At 36.2% G+C, this 20,778-nt stretch overlaps 1 protein-coding gene across 1 annotated transcript in view; it reads left to right on the top strand.

Annotated features, from left to right (window-relative positions):
- Positions 1–20,778, top strand: part of UGGT2 (UDP-glucose glycoprotein glucosyltransferase 2) — a 180,089-nt gene that overhangs the window by 134,857 nt on the left and 24,454 nt on the right. Inside the window, exons 30-34 of the mRNA XM_059902510.1 lie at positions 7,448–7,532; positions 12,685–12,767; positions 15,208–15,306; positions 16,827–16,911; positions 20,140–20,322. Of these exons, the coding sequence (XP_059758493.1) occupies positions 7,448–7,532; positions 12,685–12,767; positions 15,208–15,306; positions 16,827–16,911; positions 20,140–20,322 (535 nt within the window). The remainder of the gene's footprint in view (positions 1–7,447; positions 7,533–12,684; positions 12,768–15,207; positions 15,307–16,826; positions 16,912–20,139; positions 20,323–20,778) is intronic.

Genomic DNA, 20,778 nt, shown 5'->3' with positions numbered 1-20,778 from the left:
ACCACTAGTTTGTTGTCTATATTTGTCAGTCTGCTTTTTTTTAATATTATTCACTAGTTTATTGTATTTTTTAGATGCCACATATAAGTGATATCATACAATATTTGTCTTTCTCTGACTTAACTTCACTTAGCATAATGCTCTCCAAGTCCATCCATGTGGCTGCAAATGGCAAAATTTTATTTGTTTTTAAAGGCTGAATAGTATGTGTGTGTGTGTGTGTATATACACACACACACACATACACACACACACACACACACAACACAGCTTCTTTATCCATTCATCTGCTGATGGACGTTCAGGTTGCTTCCATGTCTTGGCAATTATAAATAATGCTGCTATGAACACTGGGGTGCCAGGACTGGAATTGCTGGATCATATGGTAATTCTATTTTTAGTTTTTTGAGAAACCTCCATACTGTTTTCCACAGTTGGCTGCACCAATTTACTTTCCCCCCAACAGTGTAGGAGGGTTCCTTTTTCTCCACATCCTTGCCAACATTTGTTATTTGTGTTCTTTTTGATGATAGCCATTCTGACAGGTGTGAGGTGATATCTCGTTGTGGTTTTGATTTGCATTTCCCTGGTGACAGGCGATGTTGAGCATCTTTTCATGTGCCTGTTGGCCATCTGCATTTCCTCTTTAGGAAATGTCTATTCAGTTCCTCTGCCCATTTTTTAATTGGGTTGTTTGTTTATTTGATGCTGAGTTGTATGAGCTGTTTATATATGTAGGATATTAACCCCTTATTGGTCATTTCATTTGCAAATGTTTTCTCCCATTCAGTAGGTTGTCTTGGTTTTGTTGATGATTTCCTTTGCTGTTCAAAAGCTTTTAAGTTTAATTAGGCCCATTTGTTTATTTTTGCATTTGTTTCCTTTGCTTTAGCAGACAGATCCAAAAATTACTGCTGCAATTTATGTCAAAGAGTGTTCTGCCTGTTTTCTTCTAGGAGTTTTATAATATCTGGCCTTACATTTAGGTCTTTAATCCATTTTGAGGTTATGTTTATGTATGGTATTAGAGAATGTTCTAATTTCATTCCTTTACAAGTAGCTGTGGAGTTTTCCCAGCACCACTTATTGAAGAGACTGTCTTTTCTTCGTTGTATACTTTTGCCACCCTTGTTATAGATTAAGTGACCATAAGTGTGTGGGTTTATTTCTGGAGTCTCTGTTCTGTTCTGTTGATCTATGTGTCTGTTTTTGTGCTAGTACCATACTGTTTTGATTACCGTAACTTTGTAGTATAGTCTGAAGTCAGGGAGCGTGGGGAATGCTTAATTCTGTGATAGGGTGAAGGGTAGGGGGAAGTCAGTATTGACATTAGAAATGAGATAATACCTCAAGAGAGTTTTGAAGAATTACAGGAACTTACTGCTAGTCATACGACAGCCAGAACATTCCAGGAAGAGGGTGGAGGTACAGATCTCTCATCTAAAACTCTTAGGGCCATATGTGTTTTAGAATATAGCATTTTCCAAATTTTAGAAAGTATAGTACACATATCATATATTATGATGTATTGAGCAGGATCTAAGAAAGCACTTCATTAAATATCATTTCTGTCACAAATGTGTGAAATTCACACTAAAGGAATATACAGTGACTGTAAAAGAAAACAAAAAGACAAGACACAGGTGGAGAAAATATTTGCAAAGCATTATTCAACAAAGAATTATATATAACATATATAAAGAACTATCAAAATTCAACAATAAGAAAACTTGATAAAAAATATGCAAAAAACTTGAGCAGACTCTTCACCAAAGAAGATCCATGGATGTCAAATAAGCACGTAAAAAAGATGCTCAACATTGTTAGTTATAAGGAAAATGCACATTAAAACCAAAGTGAGATACTGCCACACATCTATTAGAATGTGTAACATTAAAAAGACTGACACTAACAAGTGCTGATGAAAATATGGAGCAACAGGAACTGTCATACACTATCATTAGGAATGTAGAATAGTACAGCCACTTTGGTACAGTTTAGCAGGTCCATAAAAATTTAAATACACACTTACCATATGATCCAGGCATTTCACTCATAGGTATTTACCCAACATAAAAGGACATATATGTTCATACAAAGACTTGTACATTAATGTTTATAGCAGCTTTATTTGCAATTGCGAGACACTGGAAAGAACCCAAATGCTAACAAGTGAAGGAATTATCAAAATGTGGTATATCCATCCAATGGAATACTACCCAGCAATATAAAGGAATCAACTATTGATACATGCAGTGACATAGATGAATCTCAAAATAATTAATGCTGAGTAAAAGAAGTGAGGCAGAAGAAAAAAAGAGAGTCTATACTGTATGATTCCTTTTGTAAGTTGTAAAACGGTAGGTAATTAAGACAAACTATGGTGACGGAAGTCAGATCACTTGTTGCTTGGAGATGGAGGGCAGGTGGGGTGGGGAAGGGGCAGGTAAGCAGGCAAAGTGTTGGAGATAAACAGGTGAATAAAACACAGTTCCTACCCTTCCACAATTCATCCCAGTAGGAAAGACAGTTAAGGAAATGAATGACAGTAAAACGTTCTAAGTGCTACAAAAGAGTGCTGTGGTGGTACAGAAAATAAGCAAAATACACTGACTTTTATATTGACTCTTCTTATAAAAGTCATGGTTTCAAAGGATAAATTTGCTTCGTCTTCTTTGGTCTTTGCAAACTGTACTGCCAAGAACTCTGTGTTTCTAAATCTGCCGCTATTGTTTCACTGTTGTTTTTTGCAAACAATTAGGTAAACTGTGATTCAAATTCCTTCTCTGCCACCAACTCTCTGTATGAGTTTGTGAAAGTTTCTGAAGTCTTTATTTCCTCATAACAAGAGGGGATAATCCTACCTATCTTGTGGGGTCTTGGTAAGGACTACATGAGATTAGTGTCTCATGTCCTGAGTAAATGTCCATTTCCTCCTCACTTACTCTTTCTTCTTTACAATTACATATATTACTGTATATTGTCTATGTATATTGTATGATATATATGCAATATGTATTATATATAATATGCATAGTATATATTATGTAAAACAGTTACTATATTAGGTTCTATTTTATCTTCTTTACCATTATTTGTTATTATACACAGCCTATAAATGGATGGTTTAGGGAGAAAATAGCCCCTGATTTTATATTTAAATACCACTAACAAATTAGTGCAAAACTAATTTTTCTCATTCACAGTTAGCCAACTCTTGGTGATGGAAGGAATTTCAAATCTGTTTATGTTACTTATAAATGATAATATCATAAATTTCTCTCAGTCATAATTTACTTAACTCCAAATATGATTAATATGTCACTAGATAGCCAGAGTGGAAAAAACATAAATGATGCTACTCTTTGATTTTTTTGAAATTAAAGTTTCAGTAATGAAAAACAGGTCAATATGAAATATGACAAAAATGGAAGTTCTGTTTATCCCAATTTATGATTTAGTTCTAATTGATATTACATTTATATTTAAGCAAAGTATTCTTTAAATATGCTGAAAAGCTAAGCTAAAGTAATATTGACATGAGTTTCTAAGTTCAGATTTTAAAACCATGACTAAATAATTTGATATTTTTAAATTTGCCTTTTTGTTTATTAGGCATAATCCTCACATATGTACTTTTTATGTCTATCCATGTTTTTATAATCTTTAACTGCAGATCATCTACCCATACTCTGTGTTGACTATTATTTACCTTGAATTCAAAAATACTCAATAAAATTATTCTCTCCTAGAAAATTTTTGTAGCTCTACTAAAATCAGACAGATGCTTCTCAGATTTTCCTAATTACAGAGAATAGCAGATGCTTTACATATACATATATATTTTTATATATGCCTTCAACATGCTAAATTATTTTGCTAGTCTTTTTCACTTGATGTGTAAATCTTCAGGAAAACACTTTACCTAATTAGTAGTTATACATAATTTTAGTTTTACACCTTTGAAACTGATCTGCTTCTCCTGTGCTTTATATAGAAGGCAAGAGAGGTTTCAGAGCTCTGCCCACTGGCCCTGGCGGTGGTTATAGCTCACTCTTTGTGGAGCCCTTCTGAGAGCTCTTAGAAGGTCTCTAATTGCTGCACCTCACTCTCTTTTGATTCCCTGGTCCCAGTTGGTGCATCTCTATTCCAGGTGGCTTCTCTATCATCTTCCTCGGTCTCTGGGCATCCTGTGCTATACCCACAGCGTATTTTTGCTGAGGTCTCCTCATATCTCCAGGTTGCTAGTTTGGCAGGATGCATGACTACCCCGTGATAACAAAACCAAATCTCTCCTGCTTGGCTACTTCTGATCCATGAGCAATACTTACACATCACCTGCCTAGCAAACTAGGAGTGCAGGCCAGTCTCAAAGGCAGTAAGAGTGGTAATAGGTCAGTCCTCAAATATCAGTCCATGGTCCATTTTAACTTTCCCAGACAAGAGCCAAATGCAGTCCTCTGTGTCTCGCAACTTCAGGAAAGTGCACTGCAAAGTGCTTTCCCCTTAAAGCATCTACCTTACTGAGTTTAGGATTAGAAGGTAATGCTCCCCACACGTCCCCAGGGGGCGTGTAGAGGTGCACACTCACAGCCTGGCAACAGCCTTCTCCAGAGACGCTCTTCAGCCTTCATCTCACACACTCCTTTCCTCCTTTCAAGTGCCTCAGTTGAAGCATTTTAGCATCTTTTTAGTACCCCACCCCCCAAACGTTTAGATCTTTACCATCACATTGCCGTTAGTTAAATATAAGCTTGACCAAATTCACTATTGATCATAGGTTTTGTATGTGTCTTTCACCTTTCACATTCATTTTTTGTTTGGGTGGCTGACTTTCCATATCAGAGATGGAGTTAACACGGGGAAATGGATTTTTTTTTTTTTTTAAAGAAATTCACGTTCTTTTATTTATTTATTTATTTATTTATGACTGTGTTGGGTCTTCGTTTCTGTGCGAGGGCTTTCTCTAGTTGCGGCAAGTGGGGACCACTCTTCATTGCGGTGCGCGGGTCTCTCACTATCGCGGCCTCTCTTGTTGCGGAGCACAGGCTCCAGACGCGCAGGCTCAGTAATTGTGGCTCACGGGCCCAGTTGCTCCACGGCATGTGGGATCTTCCCAGACCAGGGCTCGAACCTGTGTCCCCTGCATTGGCAGGCAGACTCTCAACCACTGCGCCACCAGGGAAGCCCTGCGGAAATGGATTTTTGACTGGACTAGGAAGGATTGGAGGAGCTAGCTCTCCAGGAGAGCCGGCTCCTGGGACCAGCCAAGGAACTCACTAACCAGAAAGAGCTGCTACCTCTCCCATGATCAGAAGAGTGAGAAAGCATGAAGTTGCTCCACCAACACGTCAACTCCCTCTCAGTTCCCCAGAAAGCTGAGTTTGCACACTGGAACCCTGGCATAGACAACCTCTATGTCTCCATGACGTTGCTTGCCCAAAGAAAACAGGCATCACTGCATTGACCCTCCCGTACTTGTAAATTCCAAATCACATGCACATGTATCTGTTTAGTAGAATCTAATTATTAACCAGAACCATAGCTGAAAAAGAATCTACAAACAAAAAAAGAGTTTTTAGCTTTCTAACCTCTGCAGTATATGCTAAAAGGTGGAATGGATATTGCCTGCCATATCATGATATGCACCAGATTTCTACAAATATTTTCGATAGAAACATTAGGGGTATACTCTTGATTTTAAAAGCCTGAAAATGTTTTTGCCTTTCTTTTGCTTATTTTCTAAGTACTGATAATAGTACTGATTATAATTCTCCTCAGAACGCTTGAAACAAGACTTCATCATCATATTCTGCCATCCAGTGTTTTGGATTCTAAATGAGAGGCAGTGTGATTAACTTTTCCTTTACAAAAAACTAAATGATATTTATATTTAGAATTCCAGGAAAAATATGTGTGCATCCTTTTTTTAAAGTAATAACTTCCTGATGTGTAATGAATCCTTTCATTTTGAAGTAAATGGCTTTTACTGAGAAATATTCTCTCACATCTCTTATTGAGAATATAAATTATTTGAATGCTTCTCTTTTTCCCCTGTATTAATTCCTTATCAATGAAGCCCATGTCCTCTGACTTCTTGGCTTATTCCCTTCATTTCAATGGCTGACTGTCTTCATGTATCCAGTGATTTTTAGTTGCTTAGTGTTACTTATAAAGGTGTAATAGCGCAGTCGTGAAGAGCCAGACTACCTGGGCTTAGTTTGGATCTAGGATAATTATTGTACCTTCCTCAGAGGATGGGTGTGTGGATTAAATGAGTTAATATCTATTAAAGTGCTTAAAATAGTGCCTGAAGTAAAACAGGAATCGTCATCACTACTACCTCTACCATCTGGGATGGAGGAAGTTGCTTTAGATCTCGTCCGGGCCTAACTGCAGTGTTGTGCAGCCTCTGTTCTGGTCTCAGTGGACGGTGGATCCGACGGCTAAAGTTGCTGATGTCCTTGAGCAACATTTGGGGACTGGAAGCTCTTGCAAGTTTTTAAGAGATTTGACATTTCTACTTCATAAGTTGGAATACTTCCTTTTTTCTAGTGGTCTAGTGGCCGTGCCTCCTGCTGCGGGTTAGCACCTCATCTGAGGAACTGGGAGTGAGAGTCAGAGACGTGTTAGTCGGCACAGCCCTAGAATCCCCAGGTTTATGTTTTAGAAAAATTTTCAAGCGTATGTTATAAGTCTGACTGAATGCAAAGTATCCACTAATTTGACATCTGATTGCTTTCCCTCTTTGAAAAAATTCAGTTTTACGGTAAATGCTTTTTACAGTAGCATTTTTCAGTTCATAGTGAAAATAGTATCAAAAAACTTTTGAGCAAAGCTGTCATATTTGATTTATTTATGCAGTGTTGAAAATTAGACTATGAACTACATAATGTGTAATATAAAATAGATCCAAGTGATGCAGATAGACATGGCAGACACATTTTCAGTCTCATAAGTTTAATGACATACTTCAAATTTTGGCATTTGAAAATGGCTAGTAGATATTGAAAAGTAGTTGTATGGTGTAGATTTCCTTTGATTATGCTATATAAACAACTTATTTTAAAGTCTAGAAAATGTTTCATATTTTAATTATTACAGTATATGAAAGATACGAAAGATCTGACTTTTGTGATAATTTTAGTATGCAGTAATAAAGATAAGCTATAATCTGTGCTTTCTGAGTGACTAGGTGATATCAAATTTAGTGAGTTATTTTTGTACGATCTTAATTTGTATTAAGTTAAAATTGGATAATTTTGAAAACTGTAGTGTATTGCAGCATATCTTAATTGACTATAGAAACAGCAGATATGGCATATACACAAATGATATTATACTTATGTCTATTGCAAAATGAATTTATTCTGTTATTTGTACCATCATAATTGTATGTCTTTTCTTAAATTGATTATAGATATTTACATGTTTTTTCTGCTTCTAGGCATGAAGAAACTGACTCTCAACCAGACCTAGGAGATGTCATTGTTGTGTTAAACAGCTTCAAAAGCAAAATACTGGAAGTACAAGTGTGTGAGGCCAAAGCTTTTTATAGGCTTTGTTCTTAATATTAAGTATTATTTTTTTGTCCTTAATTAATTAATTTTTATTTTACGACTGATTTCACAGTTTTAGTACCTAAAATGTCATATTGGAACTCTGGCAATGAAAGGAAGAAGAGGATTAAATCATGAAGGGAAAGCAGAGAGCTTGAAGATAGAAGAGAAGAAATGATTTTTTTTAAAGTTATGATGTGTCTACTGTATCTACTATATTTGTAACCAAATTATGTTATAAATTAGGCTTCAGAGATGAGATCAGGAGTGCAGGTTGAAAAGTTACCACTTTCAACAGGAAAAAAAAAAAAAGTGATGTTTCAAAAACCAGAAAAGTTTTTAATGATGGCAGGTTTAGTTCTTTTGGACAAACTCACCTTAAAATCAGTAACAATGCTGGGCGAAATGTTATTTAAAAATTTTAAAAGCACTGAGGAGCTGACAGTAATGATAATAAGGAAATACAAAACCAAAATTAAAGGGAAAATGAGAGCCTAGTGAAGTAAGCAAGCACTGAAGCTTCTCTTATCCCAGGAAAGCTGCTGTTGCCCTAAAACATTTGTTCAACCTGGTACACTTGAACTGTCATTTTGATTTAATTTGCAAGGACAGAAATTAAAACCCTAGACCCACATAAAGTGGGTAATCTATTAGAAGACCCTCTCTGCAATAAGCTGGCTATAGCTTCAGGGTAAGGATGAACCATAGTAAAGTATACCACGCAGTCTTTTAGCCCAAATTGGTATCACCTAAGAAATCAAAGGAACCCTGAGCCTTGAATTTGCACTAAAATGGCTCCAGATTAATAAGGTTTTACAGGCATCTGACAGAAACATCCATATATCTCTGGAATAAGACTACTATATCCAAATAAACAAAGAAAACCAACAGAAACGGCAAATAACAGAGAGCAGATGCACAAACACTCCATATGTTAGAATTATTGACACAGACACTGAAACAACTATGCCTAAAGTGTTTAAAGAAATAAAAGACAGGCTTGAAAACAATTGCAGGGAATAAAAAACTATAAAAAGTGCATATCTGATTTTTTTTAAAGTAGAACTTCTAAAACTGAGCAATACAATGAGCAAAGAATTCAGTGGGTGGCTTTAACAGGCCTCAAGAGAGAATTAGTGAGTTGGAAGATAGACCAAAAGACATATCCCAAATGCAACTGACCTTAAAAAAGAGGAAACTACAGCAGAGAGTATATAAAAGGCGTAGAGAATAGAGTGAGAAATCTAAGATACCAGGATTGGATTTAAATGTGGCTCTGCCACTCAGCTGTGTGACCTTGGACAGATTACTTAACCTCTTTCTAGCTCATTTTCCTTATCTATAATAGGAATTAATGATGAAACCCTCCTTATAGGTCTACCATAAGGGTAAGATAATTTAGCTTTATGAAGTACTTTTGTGAGTGTTTAAAAATAAAATCCATTTAAATGGAGTTCCAGAAGGTGACAAAAGACAGAATGAGGTACAGGTATTATTTGAAGCAATAATAGCTGAGAATTTTCATGAGTGATGAAAGGTACTAATTTGCATATTCAGGAAGTCGAGTGATTCCCAAGCAAGATAATGAAAAGGAAATCTACACCTAGACGCTTGTTAATAAAACTTCAGAAAACAAAAGACAAAGAGAAATCTTGAGAGTAACCAGAAGAAAAAAGGAAAATTACCTTCAAAGAACTATAGTTAGCCTGACAGTTGGTTTCTCAGCAGTAATAATGGAAGCCAGAAGATAATGAATGATACCTAAAAGCACTGAAAGAAAAAAGGAATGCCAACCTCATATAATTTACCCTGAAAAGTATTTTTCAAGAAAAAACATAAGGTATTTTCAGACAAATAAAAAACTGAATTTGCCACCAGCATGCTCACACTAAAGGAAATTCTAAATGGTATACTTCAGGCAGAAAAAGAATTATCTCAGTTGGAAGATCTGAGTTTGAAAAAAGAATGAAGAGAAAAGAAAATGGCAACTATGTGGATGAATCTGTGAACAGTGAATATATAAAACAACAATAATGTCTTAGGATCTTAAAAATCAATTAAAAAACAACAATAGCATTTAAGGCATTATATAAATAGGGGTGTATATAATAACATATAAAGTTCTTATATTGACCAGGACAAGGATTATGATTACTTTTAGGCTTTAGGGCAAATCTGAATGCTTTACATTTCTAAGATAACCACTAAGAGAATAGAAACAAGGCATAATGTCATAGTGAAGAGGAAAATGGAATGAAGCAAATTAATATAAATGGACTAAGAAATAAGAAATAAAGCAGAATACATGTGCCATTGAAGAAGCACAAAATAGTAAGTTAGAATTTAACCCAATTACATTAAATGTAAATGGACTACATGTTCCAGTCCAAAGACTAAGATTGTCAGACTGGATTTTTTTTTAAATCCCAACTCTGTGTTTGCAAGAAGGAACACCTAATATATAACAATACAGTTTCAGGGTAAAGATTAAAATAAAAGTGTGGCAAAAGTATACTAGGCCAATACTAACCTAAACAAAGCTTGTACGGCTATACTAATATCAGCGATATTAAGACAACATTATGAAAGATAAAGAAGGTTACTTTATATGTGTATATAAGGCAGAAATAGAATTACCAAGAGAAACTGGCAATTCTCTATAATACTGGGATATTTTTAACATACGTCTCTCAGTACTTGATATAACAGGCAGACCAAAAACTCATTAGAGATGGAAATTTGAGCAGTGTGATTATAAATCTTGACCTAATAGATGTATATAGAACACAATAGCCAATAACACCAAATGAACAATCTTTCAGACACAGAAGACATTGATAAAAATTAGCTTTACGTTTAGTTGAAAAGCAAGTTTCAACAGATTTCAGAAGAATGAACTCATACAGAGTATGTTCTCCATCTACAATGCAGTAGAGTAGAAATTAATATGCAAAGATAACTAGAAAACACCCATTTTGCCAGAATCTCTATAATCTAATAATGGTAGGCTACCAGAACTCTCACCTTACATACTGCATAGATTCTAAACTACCAAATCATCAAAATTTACCTTGCATCCCACATCATAACCAGTTTCTTATCACCTCTGCTCTTTATCCTGTGATCAGTTATACATGTTTATACTCATCTTTGATACTATTTTTCCTCTACTGACTTTGACTTCCTTTCTCAGGAAGAGAAACTTATACTCTGTCCTTGATACATTTCCTTCTGGCCATTCCAGATGAAAAACCCCACAAACTCAGACCAGCTGCTTAAGTTACTAACTCACCCCAAGCCTTTTAGGACCAGCATTCCAGCTAGTTTTATCCTAGCCCTACAAACAGGAGAGAAAAATATTATTTCTGCTGGGAGACTGGGGATGTCTCATCTTTGAGGAATTTTGATCATTGAAAAATTATTGTTTTCTTTTTCTTGAGCTGGTTTTTTTTTCACTCTCTGTATTGGCTCTAATTTTACCTGTTGGTCCCTGGTATAGAGGAGGTCTGACTCTTTCACCAAAGCCACCAAATCTTTGAGGGTGATAATCATGCCTTACCTGAAGCAAACGTTCTACAGCCTAACCTTACCTAGGTGCTTCAGTTGTTTTTTAGTAACAGTTTTATCTGCTCACCTTCCATCTCTCAGAATTACACAAAAGGACAGGAAAAAGGGAGGAGAAAAGATAAGCAAGATAAAGGTTCAGCCCATGAACTGGAGCCCAGTAATAGGAATTCCAGGAAGGAAGAACAGAAAATGGAGGAAGGAAAGTACCCCACAGATAGAGAAATATAAACACGTTCATGTCAAGAGGTCCACAAATGAGTGAAAAATGGCCCACACAAGATCCTAAAAACTACCAAGGAGAAAAGGCAGGTCACTGCAATAGAATGACACTAACACTAGCATCAGATGTTTCATTTTCAAGACAACAAAACAAAGATTTCAGTGTTTTGAGGAAAATTACTTTGAATCTAGGGTTCTTCAGGCAAATATTCTCTGAAGATGGAAGATTTAGAAAAATTATCTTTCACACCCCTTCTTGAAGGTGTTTGCCAGCACAATGAAGAGGAAGAAAAAGAAAGAGGAAAATAGGTGTTTTAAGAAATGGTGAAATCAATGTAAAAACCAACGCAAAGAAAGCTTGAAAGAGGCAGTTAATTGTTAAGCCCCAAGAAAAATGTCTTCAAGAAGACAGGAATTCCAGACAGTTAAGTAACAAGAATAATAAACTGGAAAATATTAGGTATATGGTAAAGAAGAAGTATATCTCACCACAAGAAAAAATAAATATAATAAAATTCCAAGAAAAATATACTTCTGTATTGGTGAAATGTGAGAAAACAGAATCCATGTGAACCAGGAGTCTCCTAGGAGGGCAGGGTGGTCACATCCTCATAACTGTGTGGAGGAAAATGTAATCGTAGCAGCCTTTCAGCTCTTCAGTGTGTTGTATTTACAGTGTCACAATAAGCACTTTTTACGGATTTTCAAGTTGTAGAATAAACATAGCATAGTGCAAAAGATACAGTTACGTTTACCAAGCTAAATGTAAATATTATCCATACTTACAATGGTAAAGTAAAATTTTAGCTAATGTAAGTTGGGAGGCAGAGGGAAAAGGTAGAGATATTAGTATCCTTATAACAGGCCATGCAAGAGAAACTTGAATTTGTTGGAATAAAAAATACAGATTTAAGCATTATTTAAAGTTACAAAAATACTCAGTAGAAGAACTAATGATAAAGATAGTATTACCAAAACCTCCAGACAGAGGGGAAGGGAAGGGTGATATAAGTAAGCTGCTCATCTTTTGTTACAAAGAATGAATAATGCCTAAACTCCATGAATCAGATATACAGTAGATAACATCCACAGTTGACAATTCAGTAAATACAAGTATAAGCACATTATTTAGCAGTATATGGAGGTAGCCACCAAAAACAAGAGGCTGAACTGATAGTTGAAATCAGATTGTGTCTATAATATACTAAGATCTTTCTTGGCTTCATTTACTACAACTATCTTAGATTTACAAGGGTCACCTTGTCCATATATTTCTAACCATGCAGCATAATATTTAAATCTACAAAATTCTAAAGTTTTTCTTTACCATGCTATCTAGGTACAAAAAAAGCCAGACAGAATTCAGGAAGATATCCTTTCTGATAAAGATGAAAAAAAAGGAGTGTGGGATTCCATTAAAAGGTGATTACTAATGAATATTTTAACTATAGACCCATCAGGAGTCTAGTTTGTGGAAGCCCGGCAGATGGTAAACATTTAAGTCAAGCACAGATCTTCTCTAGAAAGGATAAGACAAATACATAAATGTTACTGATGTAAGACAGGAAACTGGAGCTATAAGGCAACTGAACATAAAGGGCTGTTCAAACCAAGGGAGAGAAAGTCTATATCGAGTTAGGAGGAACCTCAGAAAAGGCTCTGGAGGAGTGTGTGGCTGAGATACGTTCTAAAGGATGGACAGGAGACAGAGTGAAGGTATCTGGTTACGTGAAGTCAAAACGATTGGGTACGTTTCTCAAGGAACAGGAAGTAGCCCAGGTTAGCTGGGATATTGAATATAAGGGGGAATCTTTAAGTTAGGTTGGGACCTATATTCGTTAAGCAAAAAAGGAATATTTTGGCTCACATATCTAAAGAGTCCAGGAGTAGAACTGCCTTTGGGCATTCAGGTGATGTAGTCCAGAAACTCTTTCTCCAACGCCTAGTTCTATTATCTATGCTTCCTTCATTTTCAGACAGACTTTTACAAGAAAGAGCTTGCCGTCTATCTCCCATGGGAAGAGATTGCCTCTTTCCAGATAGTTACCAGCACAAGTTCCAAGTCTGACTCATTGGCCCAGCTGTTGCCTTGTATACCAGACTGAACTGATCCCTGTGACTTACTGACTAAGCTTGGGTCGTGTGACTACCTCTAGAGCCAGCAAGAAGGCCCATCCTGCCTAAACCTCGTAGAATGAAATTAGAGGAGGAATAACTACTCACCCACCCAGCTGCCCACAATACCAAGTTATCGTGACTAGAAGCGTAAAGGGCGTTAGGTGGGCAAACACAGAAGTGGGCTGCTGTAGATCCACATTGTAAACAACTCTGAAAGTCCATTTTAGAGATCTGAATTTAATTTGAATTATGATAGAGAACTATTGATCATTTTTATCAAAGATAAGAAATAGAAACTTCAGGCCAAATAGCTTCAACAACCTAAGCAGATTCTGTTATACTAATCAGAAGCACTCCCGTCATTTTGGATTTTGCCCAGTTTAGGCCTCTTTTTCTATAGTTGACTCCTTGTTTGATAGGAAGAATCGTGTTACCGTCCCAGTATGTGCATTGAACTGGTTACTGATCAAGAAAGGCTCGAACTCACTACTTTGAGATGACTTCAGGGTAGGTTTGTTTGACAGGGGATAATGTAACAGAATCTGGGCATTTTAAAGAGTATCTGTTCATGAGCTTCCATTAAAATCAGAAGGTAGAGACAAGGAGGAGTAAAGGTAACTGTTAAACTATGGCTTAGCCACTTATTACACAGAGAGGACACCAAAACAAAATGCTGCTTTGTTAGAAAGAGAGAAGGTAAGTTTGGGGGACGGTAACTCCTCCAGATACATAAGTGTATGTTACAGTGTTTTCACTTTTTTATCTCAGTTTTAATACTAACTTCAAGTGACTTTTTTTTTTTCCTCCCTGAATCAACTGTGTATTTTTCTTATTTGGGGGATTACAATGAGAAAACATTTCAAGAATACATCTGCCATAACAATTCTTATTTGGCAAAATATATTCCATGTCAATTGTGAATTGTTTAGTTTTCTAAAATCAGTCATTTTAAATATCTGTGCGTATAGAAATGAGATTTCTAATTAAATAAAAATTTTAAATAGGAAAAAGAAGAAACGATACATTATGAATACCCCAAATAAGATTCAGTCGCTCTTGTATATGAGGTGGGGCATATCGAAGGCTGGCCTGGGTCCAGAAAGTGGCGACAGGGACAGCTGGGCCCAGATGAAGCTGCGGCGAATGGATGTGGCTCCCCAGTGCTGCCTTATCCCTCCTGGGGACGCGCCCAAGGCACAGAGGTCCCCGCAGCCTGTGGGGAGGCTACCCCTGGCCAGAGGAGCTCTAAGCTGCGGGCGCCTCTTACAGCCTCTTATCCTGGGAAGCCACGTCCACAGCACTCAGGGGCCTCCCCTGGTAGCACAGACGGAAGTTCTGGTGTGCCACTGTTAACACTTGCACGTTCTGTTTCCTCCCTCACGATCGGCCTTCCTGAAGCCTCAGTATGTTGCATATAGCCATGGCATGCCACAGTTCATTCTCTGCTCTTAAAACAACTTTTGTAACTCACAAAGATTCAAAGGTATTATCTCATTAACCTAGAGAAAATATAATTGCATTCTATGTTGTCCAATTTTAAAAAGTCATACAACTTCAAGTTATATTGTCACATGTTTAAATAATTCATAATTTTTAGGATAAGTACTTGTTTACAATGTAATAACCATTCATTTTGAAAAGCCTTCCTGTTTTTATTTCTTATCAAATTTAATATTTTATTTAGGTATGTAAAGTTTGCAGATGTGTATTAAGAAAATGACGGTCACTTCTTTTTCATTCAAAGTTTCGCAAGGAGGCTGCATAAAAAAGAAGACAATGAGGAAACAGACGTTCTAAACATTTTTTCAGTTGCTTCTGGCCATTTATATGAACGCTTTTTAAGGTAGGTATATTTTTTTATTTAATGTTTTGAAAAGTAATACATTTACATGGTCCAAAAAGAATTTTTAAAGTTGAAAAAAATAAAAGAGGGCTTCCCTGGTGGCGCAGTGGTTGAGAATCTGCCTGCCAATGCAGGGGACACGGGTTCGAGCCCTGGTCTGGGAAGATCCCACACGCCGCGGAGCAACTGGGCCCGTGAGCCACAATTACTGAGCCTGCACGTCTGGAGCCTGTGCTCTGCAACAAGAGAGGCCGTGATAATGAGAGGCCCACGCACCGCGATGAAGAGTGGCCCCCACTTGCCACAAATAGAGAAAGCCCTTGCACAGAAACGAAGACCCAACACAGCCATAAATAAAAATAAAATAAATTTAAAAAAATTAAAAGAAGCCTCTATTACCTTAAATAAAAAGACCACTGGTAATTTCATGGCCGTAAAAAAAAATAAAAAATAAAAAAATAAATTACAGTGGAAAAAAAAATCTCCCACCTCTGTTTCCTTGATACGCAGTTCCCTTTCCCACAGGAAACCAATGTTATTATTTTCATAGCCTGCCAAATATATGTATAGACAAGCCCAAATATGTATTTTTTCTTTTTTTAACTCCCTTTTACCCAAATAGTAACAAAGTACATAGTGCTTTTGCACCTTGCTTTTTTTTGTTGTTTTACCTAAAATTATGAGGGAATATTTTCTAAATACAGTGAAATTCCATGTGTTTGATTTGAAATATTGTTATTCTTTAAGGTTAGAAAATGGACATATTTTGTAATAAGATGTGTGAGGAAAAAAAAGAATATATAGTAAATTTTCCTTTCCTGGTGAAGAAATACCATGTTTTATAAAAAGGGGGAGGAGTCTGAGAGGAGGAAAGCAATATTTATAACTACAAAGGGCTATTTTTTAACTGCTTATATAGAAGGATCACAGAGAACGCCTCGAAAATGTTTGAATATGTGTTGATATTTTAAGATGTACTTTAGATACATCTGTATTTTCTCCAATCAGAGGTCTAGGATAGCAAAACAAATGGCCTGTCCAGTGACTTTATCAAAATAGACATGTTGTTCAGCCCTTCAAGGTTTACACACCTGCTATTAATGACACAGTAACAGAGCCAAGATTAGACGCTAGTTTAACTAAACAAAAGACTGTTTCAGACTAGCTTCTTTCTCTTGTCAGCTGGAACAAACAAAAAGCAATCAATTTAGTCTATACCAGGTATATATATATATGTGTATATATATATATATATATATATATATATATATATACACACACACACACATATATATATATATACATATGTGTATACAATATATGTGTATATATACATATATCATATTCTTATACGTTACATACTTGCTGAGCAGCCATAATATTTGAAGATATGTCACTATTTCTCCATAATTCATAGTGAAAACTACCAATTAATATCTTTAAATATTTAAAAGCCTTAAGAGAAGTAGGATGAACCCCTATTAATGTTAATTTATTGAGTTTATTGTTGTTTTATGCAGAATTATGATGCTTTCTGTTTTACGGAACACCAAAACACCAGTGAAGTTCTGGTTTCTTAAAAATTATCTCTCACCAACATTTAAAGTAAGTACATTAATTTTTTTACTAGAGTAGTTAATATTTCAGAAGTAAATTCTTTATATCATTGTAAGTTCACATAACATTTCTCTTTTCAGAATGAGTCTTTTGAAATGTATATTTACTCAAATTACTATATGTAATCAATTTAAAACCTTGGTATTTGGTATTTTTTAATCTAGCTTAAGAAAAATTCTATGCAGCTTTTATTTAAAGAAGTGATTAAAAACACAGCAGGAGATGGTTTATGTTTAAGTAAACTCAAAATCAGGATTAGCGGGTTTTCATAACAATAAGTAAATAAAAGTTGGCAATGAAAAATATGTACAGATTGGTAATTAAAAGAATTAGTTTCTGTCATATTTTGACAAAGAAAGGCAGGAACAGTAGAAAATATGAAAACTGTACCACAGAAAATAGTCTGATAGTACCAAGAAGAGTCGGGCTCTGGTGTCACATGCGGTGCATCGGTTGGTGTGGTAATGTGGGCACTATAGGTAGTGTCTCCAGCATTTTCTATTTAGAAGTTTTTCGGCAGCCAACATCTGTTACCCTTTACTCAACCCTACACTCTTGCCACAGAGTGTACCCCGTTTCTTCCTATTAATCAGATTCCAGGCAAGTTAGGGTCTCATTCAACAGCAGTTCAGAGAAGTTCTCTTTCTAGACCAAAACCAGTTGTGAAAGCAGAAATAAAAACAGGCAACCATGCTTTTATTCCTTGGTGTTGCCAGGCACATTGCTAAGTACTTTACCTACATTCTTCATAAAGTTGCTCTTCATAAAGTCCTATTCCCAGAAAACCACGACTCAGAAGTTATGTAACTGGCCTGCACAGTTGGGTGGTATCCAGGACCACTCTTAAGTTCAGAAACCCACTAGAAGGACACACAGAACTCAAAAAAGCAATTATACTCACAATTACAGTTGATTACAGCAAAAGGATACAGATTAAAATCAGCAAAGCAAAGAGATGCATAGGGCAGAATCCAGGGGACACCAGACCAAGCTTCCAGTTGTCCTTTCCCAGTGGAGTCATGTGGACAGAGCTTATACCTCCCAGCAAAACTGTGACGGTACACATGGAGTGTTGCCAATTAGGGAAGCCCACTCAGACCTGCTGTCCAGAGTTTTTATCGGGAGTTGGGTACATAGACCCACCTGACGGCCACCATGACTGACCTTAGCATCTAGCCCCTCCAGAGCTTGAGCTGATATCTTGTGGCCCAAGGTCTCCATCATAAATCACATTGTTAGCACAGACTATCTGGCGTGGCCCTAGGTCCCCAGGCAAATACAGACATTCTTATCAGGCAGGATATTCCAAGGTTAGCATTTACTTCCCAGGAGCCAAGGGCAAAGGGCCCAACCATTCTTTGAGCAAGACTTGTCCTTTATGGCACAGGCCCTAGATCAAATAGCTGATTAGTAGCTGAGATTTGAGCCCAAGCGTTCCGACCTCAAAGCCCAGGTGCTTAACCCTTACGACACAGCTCCTCTACCCTCCCCACCACCACCAGGGGGGCCGCCTCCTGTACTTACTTGTAAACTGAAAAAGAACCCATAAATAGAGACAAGAAGTCTTACTAGTTTGTTTCTAAACTTTTAACATGTGATGCAACACTGCATCGGGGGATTTAACTCTGCATATACTGAGATAATAAAATGTGAAGATTCTCTTAACAGGAAATTATATCATTCCCTAGAAACACAGTGCTGTGTGCGGAAAAGAGTCTTGTTCTGCTGCATGGCCAAAAGTGACACCATATCTGAAATATTTTCCTTCTTTTTGTAATTTGTTCTTTTTGCTCGAAATTTTTACCTTTTATATTTTTTTCAGGGAAATATAACATATACAAACGGTAAATGTGCAACTTTGATGAATTTTTACAAATTTAAAATGCCTGTGTAACCAGCAGCCAGATATGGAAACAGAAATTGCTAGTACCCTAGATCTTTTCCCTTCAATTTTAAAAGCATACCTCCTGTCTTCCTTCAGATCTTCGCTGAATTATACCTACTTTGGGAATAAGCCTTTCCTGACTACACTATGTAAAATGACAGTCCCTTCTGATCTTTCATTTTATTTCCCTTCCCCTTTTATTTTTCTCCATAGCACTATCTTCTGTAGATAACTTACTAATTTCATTTATTTTATCTAAAATGTAAGCCTCATGAGGGCCATGATTTGTGTCTGTTTTGTTTCATTACTGTATCCCTAGGGCCTAGGATAGTGCCTGGCACATAGTGCATGCTCAGTGAACATATTTTTTAATACATATTTATTGAATAAAAAAAAGTTTTTCTAATTTATCCTAGTTTGTTTTTTTAAGTTTGAAATGAAAGCAGTGACTCCCAGTAACTGTTCTAGCCATAATGTCAACATTTTGCAACTCACAGATAACACCAACGCTTACAGTAAGGAACATAATTTAAATCTACATCTTTCTTACAAGAGCAGGGAGAAAATTAAACTAAGCATATAACCAGCAACTAGCTACAAGTGAGAATTGAGGAGATGAATGCAAATTCTACATTTGCTAACCCGTCTTTACTCACTCCTTTACCATCATCCCTCTCAATATTTGGGCTCTTGACCCAAACTTAGCTAACAGTGTACATATTTAACTAACTGCTCTGTTTTAAACAGAATAAGATACTCTAAGCCTATAAGACACTGAATCAAATATCAAATATTCATGCCACAATAACTACCTTGTATTTTTAATCCTTGAATTAAATAGTCATAAATCTCAAACATGAAACTCATATAGAGAATATAATTTATCAATTTACTACTCATTTTGTGTTTTTTGTACACCCTTTTCATCTTCCTCTCTCTCTGACCAGCCAGCATGTTGACATGTGCATAAAGTGTTTGATGCACAGGTGTTCCACGATCCAGAGGCTTTCCTTTCTATCATCAAGTTTTCTCAGGTCAAACATTAGTAGTAAAAGTAGAGGAACAATTATCTTACTTAATAAGCCTGCTAGTGTACCTATTTTTAATGCCTTTAAACTACAGAGTTTGATGTATACTTACATCTTTATGTTTGTCAGCATTGTCATATTTCTGATTAACAGGTGTAAGTTGTAGAAGTACTGTTTAGACATTTTACCGATTCATTTGTAACAACTTGTAAACTCTAACTTTTAAAATGTTAATTTTTTCTCCAAAACAAAAACTGCTTTCTGTTCCTTGAACATAGTCTTTGATTTGTGTGTGTGTTTTAGGAGGTGATCCCTCACATGGCTGAGGAGTATGGATTCCAGTATGAACTAGTCCAGTATAGGTGGCCCCGGTGGCTTCATCAACAGACAGAAAAACAAAGGATTATTTGGGGTTATAAGATTCTTTTCCTTGATGTCCTTTTTCCTCTTGCAGTGGACAAAATCATTTTTGTTGATGCTGACCAGGTAATAAGATTAACTATTGTTTTTAAGAGCACTTAAAACTTTTTTACACTTCTGAGTATAGGGATGCAATTTATGTTGCTGCTGCTTATTACTGTCTTTGTTGCCACGCTATGTAAACATAAGACATAATTTTGACATATAAGCAAAGTATCTTTTTTTAAAAAAAAGTCAGCATTCCAGGGGAAAATCAAAGGTGTTGCCAGAAGTACCATTTATTCCTTAGGACGTGGCAGTTTTTTCCTCTGAAGTAGTAGTTTTTTGTTTTGGGGGTTTTTTTTGGTAATTAAAAAGAAAAGAAATACTTATATTAGTCATAGTAAAAGCAGCTATATGAGTTCCTATGGATATGAACTGAAATTTGTTTAAAGTGAACTATTTCTTCTTGCTGGAAAAGTTAGCAATTACACACACTCTCCTCTCATTTTTCCACCTTCAGCCACATTCTTTGGCGATTAG

This window comes from Balaenoptera ricei, chromosome 18 (assembly GCF_028023285.1).
Source record: "Balaenoptera ricei isolate mBalRic1 chromosome 18, mBalRic1.hap2, whole genome shotgun sequence".
Lineage (NCBI taxonomy): Eukaryota > Metazoa > Chordata > Mammalia > Artiodactyla > Balaenopteridae > Balaenoptera > Balaenoptera ricei.
The sequence above is the reverse complement of the archived record's forward strand: the minus strand, read 5'-3'. Positions and strand labels throughout refer to the sequence as shown.